At 40.3% G+C, this 15,486-nt stretch overlaps 1 protein-coding gene across 1 annotated transcript in view; it reads left to right on the forward strand.

Annotated features, from left to right (window-relative positions):
- The first annotated feature begins 7,070 nt into the window (after positions 1–7,070).
- TRUB1 (TruB pseudouridine synthase family member 1) overlaps positions 7,071–15,486 on the forward strand; it is a 37,622-nt gene continuing 29,206 nt past the window's right edge. The window contains exons 1-2 of the mRNA XM_027063191.2: positions 7,071–7,407; positions 10,579–10,677. Of these exons, the coding sequence (XP_026918992.2) occupies positions 7,125–7,407; positions 10,579–10,677 (382 nt within the window). The 5' untranslated portion in view covers positions 7,071–7,124. The remainder of the gene's footprint in view (positions 7,408–10,578; positions 10,678–15,486) is intronic.

The following is a 15,486-nucleotide window of genomic DNA, read 5'->3' on the forward strand; positions in this document are numbered from 1 at the left end:
TGTTTGTAATTTACCTAACATGTATAATCACATATATTTTGTTTACATTAGACTATAAATATTTATATTTTAATGCCATTTAATACAAATTCAATATTTATAATTGTGTATATTGGTTTCATTTAGAATTTATTAAATATCCTTAATGTATCTTGATGACATTGTGTACATTGTAGGAATCAATTATGTCCCTTGAGTGAATGTTCTGAGAGTTCAGGAGGAATTATAGGGATCTCTTTGTGGACCTAAAAAGCGCACACACACACACACACACACACACACACAAAAGTCAAGTACTTTTAAACATTGTAAAATATTCCTATCATCTTGAGTCTTTCTGTATCATGTCCCCTCTTTTTCATCTCTTTGCCCTTAAATTCTTTCACAATTGTTTAACTTGAACTGCTACACTGGGGGAGAGGGGGCCTGCCATTTTCCTTTGCTTATTCCTGTGACAATATACTTTCTTGATGGAGAGGTCCTATGAGCCAGCTAATGCACTGGCAGGTGAACTAGCTTTTACTGCCAAGTGAGTCAGCTGAGATGGGAACGTTAGTTTATTTGAATGGACATGAGTTGACAATGCTACAAAGAGGTATTGGTATAGCTTAATGGAACGAGCTGTCAGGAAAATGTAGGTTGGGTATGGTGTGATTGGCAAACATCAAGAATGTTTCATGTTTGTGAGTTTCTCCCTTTCCTAACCTAGACTGTTGTCTCTTGGATTCCTTTGCTGAAATGCAAATAATTAACAATTATCAGATGTGAATATTAGATTAAAATTTCTGATAGTTAAATGTTTTCACCTACATAAGTGGTACTTTTATTTGATTCAACATCAGACCTTCCTAGGGATAGTTCATCAGATTACCTTGTTATGGAACTGAGAAGAGAGAGGACAAGAAACCTCTGAGACAGGGAAAGATCTGGAGTATGAAGTGTTGCCCAGAGTTGGCCATTTTATCAGGACCCATGACACCTCCGTCATTCTAGACATAATAATTCTGTTATTGCTCCCAAGATTGTGTGTCTTACATGGCTATTTTATATCCATGTAAAGTTTATATTGCACTCATGTAAGACTCAGTGTGGACAGAAATTTCCCAAATTTGTTCATTCAGGTTGATTCAAAGCCATGTGTTCTCTGACCTGTCCCTGAAAATTAGTTTTTAACATCTAGAATTTAACGTTCACCTCTATAGAAATCATTTAAATTCAGCTCAGTTCTCCAGCCTCTATAGACTGGTTAGTGGTTACTGAATACTGGTTAAGATTATGAACTTTGGAGTCAGGCAAACCTGGATTCTACTAACTCTAACTGACACTTATTGGTTATTGGAACTTTGGCAAACTGCTTACTCTTTTTGAGCCTCAATCACCTCATCGTCTCAGAGTCATTACATGAGTTCCATCTGGGTTACGTGAATTATTATGCTAATTCTGCACATTCCAAAGAAAAAACTAGTCCTTGACTGGTTCCAGGGAGATAACCCCTCACCCTTGGCATATCCAGCCTGATAAGAATATTTTAGTATGCCTGAGGTCTTGGACTACACCATACCAGTTGGACAAGATTGTTTATGCTAACAAGACAACTTAGGGTGATCGCCTATTCTTGTATGCCTGAGGCCCTGGGCCACATGGTATCAGTTGGATTTCTGGGGGCTTGGAGACTGTGTAGCTGAGGTCTGTCATGCAGGTACTCTATGTCTATATGACAGATCCCCAGTTAAAACCCTGGATACAAAGGCTCAGAGGAACTTCCCTGAGGGGCAACACTTCACACATGTTGTCACATTTTATTACTGGGAGAATTAAGTGTTGTCCTTGTGCCCCTACTAGGAGATGATAACTAGAAGCTTGTGCCTGGTTTCTCCTGGTGACTTCATCTTTTTTTTTTTTTCCAACGTTTATTTATTTTTGGGACAGAGAGAGACAGAGCATGAACGGGGGAGGGGCAGAGAGAGAGGGAGACGCAGAATCCAAAGCAGGCTCCAGGCTCCGAGCCATCAGCCCAGAGCCTGACGCGGGGCTCGAACTCACGGACCGCGAGATCGTGACCTGGCTGAAGTCGGACGCTTAACCGACTGCGCCACCCAGGCGCCCCTCCTGGTGACTTCATCTTAAGTGTCTTTTACTTTTGCTGATTTTGATCTATATCCTTTCACTGTAACAAACCATGACCATGAGTATTACAGTTTTCCTGAATTCTGTGAGTCCTGCCAGAGAATCCATTCTGAGGTTGGTCTTAGGGACCCACCCCCCCCAACACACACACACATTCATTTATGCTATACTAGCTATATACCCTTGGTCAAATGATTTAACCTCATTTAGTTTTATTTTCCTCATCAGTACTCTATTTTCCCCATAAGCATCCCTTAAGAATTACTATAGAAATTCCAGGAAAATGTAAAGTGCCAGCCCATGGCATAAGTATAGTCAACAAAAGTTAGTTCTCTTAAGCAATCTCTTTCGCAAGCTAACCCCAAGATATAATTTCTGGACTAGGAGATCTAACCTCAACTAGTGTGGAAATGTCTTCTTCCAAACTCTTTAGCTCTCAGGAACATCATTCTCCTCTTATCAGTTGCTGACTTCTCCCATTTTCATGCAACTTTCTTGATCTTCTCTAAAAGCTTGTTTTCTTTCAATCTTCCTTCCTTCCTTCCTTTCTTCCTTCCTTCCTTCCTTCTCTTCCCAAATCATTTGGACTTTTCTGGCCTTACTCCTTCCTGCACGTTTTTGATACTGTCTAGTATTAGTCTTTTATTATCTGCTCCTTCTTTAAAAAAATTCTTTGCTTAATTAAAAATTTCAAATTATTACTACTATTTTTCCTTAATTATTAAAGAAACTTATGATCAAAATTAAAACATTAAAATATGTATGAAAATATTTTAGAAAATAAAACTGTTTTAGAATTCTGCCTCTAAAGAAACCACAAATATATTTCCTTTAGATACTTCAGTTCACAGCAGAGTCCAATCAACCACTGGTTTCTTTAATTACCTTCCTTATTAGGATAATTTTCTTCTCTAGTAGGATAATTTGAAATGGCAGAAGTTGTGTGTGTGTGTGTTTGGTGAGTTTTCCAGGTCTCTCAAATCTCATGCTATGAGACATGCCCATCTGTTTCCTGAACTTTTAAAAAAAATATGCCTTTCTCAAGGCCATGATATGGATTGGAGCATCTCTGGCTTTCTCTTTTTGGTTACCAGGAACACCCTTTTGTGTTTCAGTTTTTAATTTTTTTTTTTACATTTACTTATTTTTGAGAAACAGAGTGAGACAAAGTGTGAGTGGGGGAGGGGCAGAGAGAGAGGGAGACACAGAATCTGAAACACGCTCCAGGCTCTGAGCAAGCGGCAGCACAGAGCCTGATGTGGGGCTCAAACCCAGGAACTGTGAGATCATGACCTGAGCAGAAGTCGGACGCTCAACTGACTGAGCCACCCAGGCGCCCCTGTGTTTCAGTTTTTTAATTTAATTTTTATTTTTTAATTTTATGTATTTATTTTATTTTAAATGTTTATTTATTTTTGAGACAGAGAGAGACAGAGCATGAACAGGGGAGGAGCAGAGAGAGAAAGGGAGACACAGAATCCGAAGCAGGCTCCAGGCTCTGAGCTGTCAGCACAGAGCCCGACGTGGGGCTCTAACTCACGGACCATGAGATCGTGACCCGGGCCGAAGTCGGACGCTTAACCGACTGAGCCACCCAGGCGCCCCTGTGTTTCAGTTTTTTAATGAGGGTCTTGCACTATATGGTCTATAAGTTCTCATCAAGCACTATTTTTCTAGGATTCTGCTATCTACAGGAACTTGTACAGGTGAACAATTGGAGAAGTCTTTGTAAAGAACAGCCTTCCCAGGCATACATGCATATGGTAAGGAGCAAAGAAGTGTCCCAAGAAGGCAACCGTGGTGGAGCCCGTGGGAGGTTTAGAATCGAACCTGAAAGTGTTACCAATTTTTAAGTCCCATTATTTAACAATCCTTGGAGAGGTGACTGGGTTGAGGGCAGCATAGAAGCTGGTTTAGAAAGTTAGGGTCTTATGAAGTAGCATGAAGTGATTGTATTCTCTCTTTGTATCAGTTCTATACACACGCAAAAATGGAGATAAAAGCATTGAGGTAAGCTACGCTTGTTTTACACTCGAGGTAAGCTATTTTACGTGTTCAACACTCTACTTTTCTGGAAACTGGCGCTCACTCCCCTGTACCTACATGGTTTCTGCTGGAGCTACCACGATTATTCATTCAGTTATTCAACAACTACTTACTGAGTGCCATATGTGACACTATTCCAGGCTCTGGAGACATAGCAATGAAAAAAGTATACAAAAAATTCCTCATGGAGCTTACGTTCTGATGGAGGAAATAACACATTAAACACAATAAGTAAATATTTGGTATGTCGCATAAAACGTGCTATGAGAAAAATTAAGCAGGAACGTGAACAAGGAAAGAGTAAGGCACAGAGTGAGAGAAGCACTATGTTCTGTAGGTGGCCAGGAGGGACTTCATCCAGGAAGTTTTTGGAATTAGATAAAAACAGGATGGTTTAAACTAAGACTGTGGAATGAGGAGTAGAAAAAACCCAAAGCCTCTTAGAAGCAAAAAGAAGCATGAAGACACAAGAGAGTGGCAGAAAAAGGGAATGTGGGTGGAGAGAGAGAACCCAAGAGAGAACTTTTCAGGTTCTGCATAATGTCCCTGTATACTATAAATCCTTTTTCTAAAAGCCTTTTGATAAATTTTAAACTGGATCAGTTTCTGTCTCTCCTACCTAAAGGATCCTAACTCACACCCATATTAAGTAACATAACTTGTAAATTCAAGGCTTCCCCAATGTGGGAGACGTTGGTTACCCCAGAAGATTAGAGCTCGATGCTTCTGATGACAAGGACACAGATTTGATAGCAGAATAGAATTAATTGTGCTGTTCCCTAGCATTCCAGAAATAAAATGTGCAAGAAATGTCCACTTTTCTGTTTTCCTTTAATCAAATTAACTCTGATTCTGCACTGGCATTGTGGAAAATTCCAATGGAAGCATTATTTTTCACCTCTATTTCCGCCCCCCCTCCACTCTCCCCACCCTGGAGGCACAAAAGAATTAGGGAAGCTTACTCATGTCTAGACCACTGGGGAAAGGCTCTGTAATCTCCAAGTTGTTATTGTTCAATTCTGCTTTATACTTTCTCTTAAAGTCCCCGACTCTCTGCTTCTTGCCAAGAGGAGAGTACAGAAATCTGTGCTGAGGTTAAAGGAAGCTTTGCTCCCTGGGTGTAGTTAACCCTTCTGAAGTTGTGGTATCTTTCTGGAAAAGGAAAACTCTTGAAGCAGGCTCAAGTATCCAGTCGGGTAATCATGGGACCTGTAAAGCATTCAGTTTCTCTCTATTCTCTTCAGGCCTCCAAGAGGCACCCCCAGGCATGTTTTCATGCAGTTTAGGCTTTTGAATAGACCATAAGAGTGACTCCCACTTCCAATTCAGATTTCCACCTTGCAAAAACTCCCCAAAGATCTTTTTGGCCTTTCCATTTGTGGCATAACATACATAACAGAAACTTTCCCACTTTAACCATTTGTAAGTGTACATTTCTGCGGCATTAAGTACATTTGCATTGTTGTGTACCCCAAAGACTTAAGAGATTCTGGTGATTGAAATGGGGAAGGATGACAATAGAAATAAATACTTTATTTGAAACATTGTTCTTTCATTACTTGTTGAGTGAATGGGGCAAGTTCCATAATTGCTAATTTTCAGTAGCAACGAGGCATTATTAGTATACTAGGTTCTTATTTATTTTTAAGAGAGGTGGGGGGGGGGGAGTGGAGAACATGAACAGGGGAGGGGCAGAGAGAGAGGGAGACACAGAATCCAAAGCAGGCTCCAGGCTCTCAGCTGTCAGCACAGAGCCTGACACGGGGCTCAAACTCTCAAACCGTGAGATCATGACCTGAGCCAAAGTCAGATGCTTAACCGACTGAGCCACCCATGTGACCCAGTATACTAGGTTTTATGGTATAAGAGGATGATGAGGAGAAAGGGTGGCTGTAAAGAAACTTGGAGAAACTAAAGAAAATTAATGTGAAACTTGGGGAAACAACAGAGCCAAATTTTATCTGTTTCACAATACTCATAATACCATTTAATGTTTCTGAAGCAGAAGTAGAATGAAGAATTTTTCTCCACTCTGCCTTGTGCCAGGATCAGAACAACGTTCCTGCATTTTGATGGATATGTAAATAACTTTCAGAGAGAAAGTCTCAAATCAAAAGTAAAGTTTAATTTTATGAATTGCCATAATGCCTTTTGATATCTAAGCAGTGTATTACTAAGGGATGCAATCCACAGAAGAGTTAGTATTAAAAATCTTAAAATTATTACGAATTACAGTGGGGGTGATAAGGGGCAAGGTGGACAGGAGGGCACCAAAATAAGCCCAAGCGATTTAGCACTGGCTTGGCCTAGAAGTTTCTTTTGGGAGTTTGAAGAACTCGTATCCATTTACTCATTCACGAAAATTTAGTTAAGTGCCTCCTCTGTGTAAGGCACTGGGGATACAACAGTGAACAGGTGAATAGTTTCCTTTCTTTAATACAGCTTACATTTAGGTGTATTTTAATTCTGAATCGTGAATCCTAGAGCACCATACATCGAATGAAGCAGTGATCCCAAGGAGCCATGATTCTTCACAAACTGCAGCAAAAACAGTATTTTAAGATTTCTATTCTTGGAAGCTGGGTCCTCTTACCATTTCTGGGCAGGTGGGATGCAAAGAGATTGCCCGCCGAATATATACACAGACTTTGTGTTTGGGCTCAGCAGTTTGGGACTGGAACTCCAAATCACACCTGCAGCTCTGAACTAACCCGACCTAAGAGGCACATAGGAGTACAGGAGAAAAAATACTCCATGAGAGCCCCGGGAAGGCGCAGCTACCCCCAGCCTGCAGCAAAAGGCCATGGACTACAATTCCCACATGCCCTTGCGACTGCCCCTCCCGTCAGCACAGCTTCGAAGTATGGGAAAGATGGAGGGACGTCGGGCGCACTCTTGTTGCGTCATTGGCGTGCGACTCCAGCTACAAAACTGGTCTGGGTTGAAAAAGTATGGCAGCTGCTGAGGCGGCGGTGGTATCGTCATCTTTGGAAACAGACACGGCCCGGGTCCCTGAAACTGCAGGAACAGCCGCAGCAACGGCCGCCACCTCATCAGCGACGGCTGCAGCCGCGGCGGTTGCGGCCGCCGCCAGGACCGGATCCGAAGCCACGGCCTCCAAGGCCGCTTTGGCTACTAAGCTGCTGTCCCTGAGCGGCGTGTTCGCCGTGCACAAGCCCAAAGGGCCCACTTCAGCCGAGCTGCTGAATCGGCTGAAGGAGAAGCTGCTAGCAGGTACCGCAGCCCGGGTGGGGACCAGGCTGAGGCGGTCGTCGCGAGAGCGGAAGCCGTAGAGAGCCAATGGGCTTTTTTTTTTTTTTTTTTTTTTTTTTTTTTTTTGCGCGTTTGTGCCTCAAGAAATAAAAGGAGGGTAAAGGGTAGGATGACCACTGAATTAGCCCTGGACAGACATCTGGGGCATCTCGAGCTTGGACTTGCCCTGACGTGAACTCCTGTAGCCTGGTTGGCAGTTGTCGTTCTCAAGGGAAGAACAAAAAACAAAACACAAAAACCCCACACTTACACAAACACATCTCTTCCCTTGGGCAGGCCGGCCAATATTCTGTAATCTGATCGCCCAGGAGCCTTTTCTTTGGTTCACGTTGATGAATCTCCTGAAGGCAGAACTGGCTCTCTACCCCCAAAGTTGCCAAAGTTGCATCCTTAAAAATAGTTTGGATATGCATATATCACTTAATTAACCAAGGCTTTAATGCAGTGGTTTTCACATAGTGGGCATAGGAATTATTTGGAGTCCCTTGTACAAATGCAGATTCCTGAAACCCAGAGGTTGTGATTTTGAGGTTCTGGGGTATTTTTAGGAAACCATTTTTAAAGTGTTGTTCCAGGTGATTCTGTTGTAGGTAGTCTGCGGACCGTGTTTTGAGGAACACCATAACTTAAGAGCATTCTTTTTGTTTCTTCACGCGCACTGAGGGAATATCAGAAAAGCCTGCAGGATCTCTGAGTTCATCAGCCCAGTAGATTATTTCAGACAGTGGCATCCAGGAACCTTAGATTTATTGGACACCTACATTAAGCCAGATCTATGCTAGCCTATAGAGAAGTGAAGGTGAAAGATACTGTCTTTTCTCTTAGCTGTGCTCAAAGCATAGACATTCCTGAAGCCTTTGGTGATAAAACTATTTGGCAGATTCAAGGCTGTCCTGAATTTGGCCCTGGCCTGTCTTTCCACACGGGAAACTTTCTTCTTAACATTGTTTGGAGTCCCTTGGCAAAGTTTATTATAGTTTTTTTTTTTTCACGCAAAAACATTATTCTTATAGGAATTTGTTAATTAAAATGGACACAATCCAGATTCAGATGTTTAATGGCAGTAGGTACACTCTTGCGGATGTTTAATTGCCGTGTTCTATCTACTCGTTCTTTTGTTCCACTTTCCTTGCACTTTGTTACCTGTAAGAATGGGTCTTACAACAGGGAATGTTGTAGGAAGGGTCCTTCAACAGGGAATGTTGAAGGAAGGAAATGCATCCAGAGCAAGCTTTGTGGTGTCATCATAGGGTTGTTTCCCTCATAGAATTGCTTTCATTTGGCCTGATTTGTTAGCTACACTGTGACTCAGACAGATTTTCATATGATCAAAGCCATACCCCTGCCTTCTGGTGAATCTGCCTCCAAGCCACTGAAGTTTTTTGTTGAAACTTGGTTAAAACATTGTTTCAAGACTGCGGCTAGGCTATCTTCCAGAAGCCTGTCACTCGGGTGCAGATATTCTCATTACTCCATTTCTATATTGCTTTGATTGGTCTATTCTGTATTTATGTTAGCTAGACCAGGCTTTCCCAAATGCCATTGTAACTGGCTGTCAGAATTACCTGGTAAGATTCTAAAAGACACAGATTCTGAGGCACCACATTCTGATGCTAGCCAGGTTTGACACCCGCTCATTTAGACCACCGTTAATGGAAATAGCCTCTATTAACATTTCTGGCCTTTCCCTCTAGTGATTCATATTATACTAAAGTCCTTCCTCTTCTTTGTCTATCTGAATCCTTCAAGGCCCAAAACATTGGGAAAGACCTCAACAAATATTCTTCCATAAATGTTACCAATAAGGTGAACAAAATTCCAATAGAGGTGGTGTGTCTTTGAACTTGAAAGAGGCAAATTTGGACACAAAGGGAAGAAGCAAACTTGGGGGCCTTCTTACTCGAAGGAGCGTCAAGTTGAAAAATCCAAAGAGTTCTCCAGAAGTTTTCTATAAACTTATAGATGAGAAATCCATGATGCATTACGAGTGAAAGGTGAAGGGTTCGAAACCTGGACCTAGGCTTATGGGTTTGTGTTACAGCAGCAGCCATGCCTTTCCAAACATGGTGATATAATCAGAGAGGGGCCTTAGGACTGTGTTCTAACACACTGTGTTCTGTAATTACGTGGTCAGGCTGAGCAGCCCAGCACATCTTTTGGCCATCTAATCTGGCTTCTCCATTATTGTTCAGCTTCCCTCCTTTTCCTTTGTCTGTTCCCTCTTTCCATTTTCTTTGGCTCGCTTTTTTATCTTCTTGGTGTCAGTGGTTATAAGGGAAGTTTGATGAGTTTGGGAGATGGAGATCAATCGAGCTGTTCTGCTCCTGCCCTTTCTCATTTGAACTTTAGTAGCCAATATTCTATCAATATGTTGATAGATAGAACAATAATACTGCTGAAAATAATAATAATTTATTGTCAGAATGTCTTGTGGTGTCCAAAGCACTGTCAGATAACACGATTTCAGTGTATCTTTACACGAGGAGGATGAGAGGGGCCGGGTTGGCATTTTCTTAAGTCTCAATGCTTCAGAGGTTGAGAGGCACCCTAACTGTTACCCACTTCCCACATAACCTTTTGTTGAGATTAGCTTCTTGAAGGAATAGTGAGGATTTTGATTTGGAGCAAAGGGCAATGAAGATACTTTGGGAACTTAGCATTCTTAGAAGTAGCCATGTGAGAGGTACTCCCGACATTAGGTAACTGGGGGCACCAGCAAAGAATACCAGGAAACAAGAGAGAATTAGAAATGAAATTGAGGACCTGTAAAACTAGCTACCTATGTAAAAACTAACTTCTTTTTATCATTCTCCAACAGCTCACTATTACTAGGAATTTACTAGGTGTTTCAGCGTTAGCCTGGATCTTTGCTCACGTTTAAAAATTGTTTTTTCCCTTCGAAAATGAATTCTAGATTCTAAACAATTAATTTTGGGATACTATTTCTTTGTAATTTAGGGAGTGTCTGTACATTTTTAAGTATGTTCTTTGCTAGTAATGTTATCATCTTAATCTGTCAAGTGTCTGTAGTACTTTTGTTTTGAGTATTCCATCTACCCTCACCCCTTATTATAGAGATTCTATTTCATTTTTCTTGCTAATTGCTATTTCTCATCTCAATTACTTTCATAGAAGCTGGAATGCCTTCTCCAGAATGGGCCAAAAGGAAAAAGCAGACTTTGAAAATTGGACATGGAGGGACACTAGACAGTGCTGCCCGAGGAGTTCTGGGTAAGAGATGTGAATGGAAGTTTGATGTAACTATCACTTATTATAGAAAGAAATATTGGAGTGCCTGGATGGCTCCGTCAGTTAAGCATCCAACTCTCGATTTTCAGCTCAGGTTATAATCTCATGGTTCATGAGACCAAGCCTCCGTGTGGGCTCTGCGCTGACAGTAGGGGACCTGCTTGTGATTCTTTCTCTCCCTCTCTGCCCCTTCTCGTGTACACATGTGCTTTCTCTCTCTCTCTCAAAATAAATAAACTTAAAGAAAAAAGGAAGAAGGAAATATTGATTGAGAACAGATAAGATTGACTAAAGCTGTGCCATTTCCAGTCTGCTTTGGAGTATTTTAGATCTACTGGATTTATAATGCCGTCTTCTAAAGAAGCTCTGAACTGGTACAAACTGTTAGAAACTTTTAGAAATAGCCACTTTTGTGTGTGGATGGGACTTTGAAAAAGGGTGTTGTATCTGTGAAGAAGAGCTAACATGTAACATAGCAGGTCTGAAATCGCCGTGTTTAGAAAGGCCTGCTTACAAGGCTTGCCCTTGGAAGGCATCTGGGAACTTGGATTTTGAGAGTGTTCCCTCCCCCTTCTCTATCTGATAAGGGTGCTTGCTGTCCCTCGGCTGTTGGTGTGAACAGTGTGGTTTATGTTGAACACCTGCTTTCCTTTTAGGAGTCTGGAATTTTGTCCTTCCACTCAGGCAGATGTGCCTGAGTAACCATCCCTCTCATCCCCTCCAATAAGAACTTTGGGTGCTGAGTTTCCGGCAGGCTTCCCTGAGTGGGAACATCGCACACATGTTACTGCTGTTTACATTTTGGAGGAAGGAGCATGCCCAAGTGTCCCGCTCATAGGAGGAAGAGAGAATAAGGAAACCGATGCATGAATTTCTCTGGTGTCCTTTTCCCATTTGATCCTGCTGTGTAACGTTACTATGTTACATTGTAAGTCTTAGCCATGTATGGATCTTCCAACATGGAGTGTGGTCATGGGGATTCCTGATAAGACATTTGGCTCTTTTTTCTGCCTATATCACATTTAATCTCAGAGTACAGCTCTCTTGAGAAAGTGAGCCTTATGGTTCCTGAGAGGAAGTCACACTTTCTTTTGGAGATATAGTGAGCATTTTATTGTTTGTTGAGGCAGATTGGTAGAATTAACGGGAGAAAAATAATTTATCCCTATTTATTTATTTATTTATTTATTTATTATGCCTCTGGTAGAGGTTCTAAAGTTTACCTTCATGGACTGCTAAAGTGTGTATCCACATAGTTTATGTGGTACAAACTTTTTGTATAACTATGTCCATAGTCACAAAAATACATAAGTTAGGATTCCTATCCCTACATCCTACAAAAAAACTTCAGTAGGACAGTACTTACTTTTTACGTGGTCTCGTGTTTTGTATTTTATTGTTTTTTTTTTGTTTTGAGGTTGTTGAATCTCTGTTTATTTTAATTTTATTTTTTAAATTTACATCAAAATTAGCATATAGTGCAATGATTTCAGGAGTAGATTCCTTAATGCCCCTTACCCATTTAGCCCATTCCCCCTCCCACAACCCCTCCAGTAACCCTCTGTTCTCCATATTTGAGAGTCCCTTATGTTTTGTCCCCCTCCCTGTTTTTATATTGTTTTTGCTTCCCTTCCCTTATGTTCATCTGTTCTGTGTCTTAAAGTCCTCATGTGAGTGAAGTCATATGATATTTGTCTTTCTCTGACTAATTGCACTTAGCATAATACCTTCTAGTTTCATCCACATAGTTGCAAATGGCAAGATTTCATTCTTTTTGCTTGCCGAGTAATACTCCAGTATATGTGTGTGTGTGTGTGTGTGTGTGTGTGTGTGTGTAGACACACACATGCACATACCACATCTTCTTTATCCATTCATCCATCAATGGACATTTGGGCCCTTTCCATACTTTGGCTATTGTTGATAGTGCTGCTATAAACATTGGGATGCTTGTGTCCCTTCGAAACAGCATACCTGTATCCCTTGGGTAAATACCTAGCAGTGCAATTGCTGGGTCGTAGGGTAGTTCTAGTTTTAATTTTTTGAGGAACCTCCATACTGTTTTCCAGAGTGGCTGCACCAGCTTGCATTCCCACCAGCAATGCAAAAGAGTTCCCCTTTCTCCACATTCTTGCCAACATCTGTTGTTGCTGAGTTGTTGATGTTAGCCATTCTGACAGGGGTAAGGTGGTATCTCATTGCGGTTTTTGATTTGTATTTCCCTGATGATGAGTGATGTTGAACATTTTTTTCATGTGTTGGTTGGCCATCTGGATGTCTTCTTTGGAAAAGTGCCTATCCATGTCTTTTGCCCATTTCTTCCCTGGATTATTTGTTTTTTGGGTGTTGAGTTTGATAAGTTCTTTATAGATTTTGGATACTAACCCTTTATCTGATATGTCGTTTGCAAATATCTTCTCCCATTCTGTCGGTTGCCTTTTAGTTTTGCTGATTGTTTCCTTTGCTGTGCAGAAGATATTTATTCTGATGAGGTCCCAGTAGTTCATTTTTGCTTTTGTTTCCCTTGCCTCCGGAGATGTGTTGAGTAAGAAGTTGCTGTGGGCAAGATCAAAGAGGTTTTTGCCTGCTTTCTCCTCGAGGATTTGATGGCTTCCTGTCTTACATTTAGGTCTGTCATCCATTTTGAGTTTATTTTTGTGTGCGGTGTAAGAAAGTGGTCCAGGTTCATTCTTCTGCATGTCGCTGTCCAGTTTTCCCAGCACCTCTTGCTGAAGAGACTGTCTTTATTCCACTGGATATTCTTTCCTGCTTTGTCACAGATTAGTTGGCTATACGTTTGTGGGTCCATTTCTGGGTTCTCTACTCTGTTCCATTGATGTGAGTATCTGTTTTTGTGCCATATTGTTTCATTTTTTAAAATGTTGGTAATCCACTACATTGATTTCACAATACACTAATGGGTTGTGCCTACTGGTTTATAAAATACTGTGCTACAGTGTCCAATCCATTTTATTAGAGCTAAAAAATTAGATACAAACAATAAACCCAATCTAAGCTATCCAAAGGAAATGAATGCTTATTTAGGAGAAAAGAATAAAATTGGTGAAGAAAATTCTATTTTTCAAGAAAGTTAGAAACAATGTAGGAGTTTGCACTTTCAAAACTTACAGTTTTTATTTCATTCACATTGGCAAAAATATCTTTACTGAAGGTTTAAATAGATTTTTAAAACACTAGGAAATCCATTTTCCTGAATTAGAGAACTTGAATAGGCAAATTCTGACAGTTATTGTTTCTTGCCATAACTAATGATAATCATTTATTGAACAACTTACTATGTGTAAAGTCTTCAGCTTAGGACATTCATAAATTATATACTTTAATCCTATTGTAGTCCTATAAGGTAGATGTTATTATTTGTCATTTTACAGAAGAAGAAATGAAAACACAGAGAAGTCATACATGGTCATAGTTTTTGGCAGAGTCAGGATTTCGACTCAGATGTGCTCAGCTCCAAAGCTTCTGCCCTAACCCGGCATGGCAGATACCTGGCTGGCCCTCCTTCTCCCATCCTGTTGCACGACTACTGATCAGTCACCGCATTCTTAGCGATTGGTCCTACAACTGGCTCCTCCGTTCTTGATCAGTTCAGCACTCCATGAGTTGAAGCCTATTTGCTGTAACCATTCTGTTCTATTGTTTTCCAAGGCACAGCACCAAAATATAAGAAGAGGCAGGATAAGGTCTGCTGTGTATTTACGAATGGACCAATTGTATTAGTTTCTGGTGGTTTTTACTCATTGGTATGCAGAAGATGATAACATTCAAGGCAGTGAATAAATAAGTTTAGTTTTTACCCTAAGCTAAGGGATCTTGTTGAAATTTCCATTTTAGAATTATGAAGGACAGGTATTTGGCTGAGATTTGTGTGAGTGGAAGAAGTTGCATTGGAATTAATTTCCTGTCTGGAGGCTTAATTTATATTTGATCATCCAGGGATTTATATGATGATATAATCTGTACATGTGTCAAATGTATTAATTTTTCTTCTAATGCCTGTAGTTCCCAATGAGGACTAAAGTTTAAAAAAGGTAGGTATTTAGTCACAGAATAGAGGATATTCATTGTCTAAACTAGTAGTTCTGGAGACTGTTAGAAGTTGATTTTTGTTATATGGTAGAATAAACACTGGGTTCTAATCATGAGTCTGAGAACTAGCTGCTTTATTTACTAAGTACACACACCCCGGGAAAACCTATACTCTCTCTGAATCTCCATTTGTTTATCTCTTGAAAGGGATAACATCTACCATAACTCTCAGCAGATTTATGGAAATACCATACAAAATATTCATAACATAATGATATATGCTGTACTTCGTAAAGTGCTTTATAAAACGTTTTTTAAACAAAACTGAACCTGTGTGAAAAAATGTACTTTTACTTTCAACATATAGACTGTTTTTTGCTGTTTTTTTCCCTTTGTAATATTAATGGTACAGATTTAAGAATTTAGCTGACAATTTAAGATATAACCTGAAATTTAGGTTTATAATTCTGTTAACCTATGTTATATATGGTATATATGACACATAATTCTATAAAGAAGGCTTGCAAGATTCTCAAAAACCCTGTGGTAAATAGAATAATGACTCCCTAAATATGCCCATGTCATAATCTTCAGAATCTATGAATATTTTAGGTTCTATCACAAGGGGGCATGAAAATTGCAGATGGAATTAATGTTGCTAATGAGCTAACTTTAAGGTAAAGAGATTATCTTGGAATATCCAGGTGGACCCAGTGTAATCACAAAGGTCTTGTGGACCTT

Source organism: Acinonyx jubatus, chromosome D2, assembly GCF_027475565.1.
Source record: "Acinonyx jubatus isolate Ajub_Pintada_27869175 chromosome D2, VMU_Ajub_asm_v1.0, whole genome shotgun sequence".
Taxonomy (NCBI): domain Eukaryota; kingdom Metazoa; phylum Chordata; class Mammalia; order Carnivora; family Felidae; genus Acinonyx; species Acinonyx jubatus.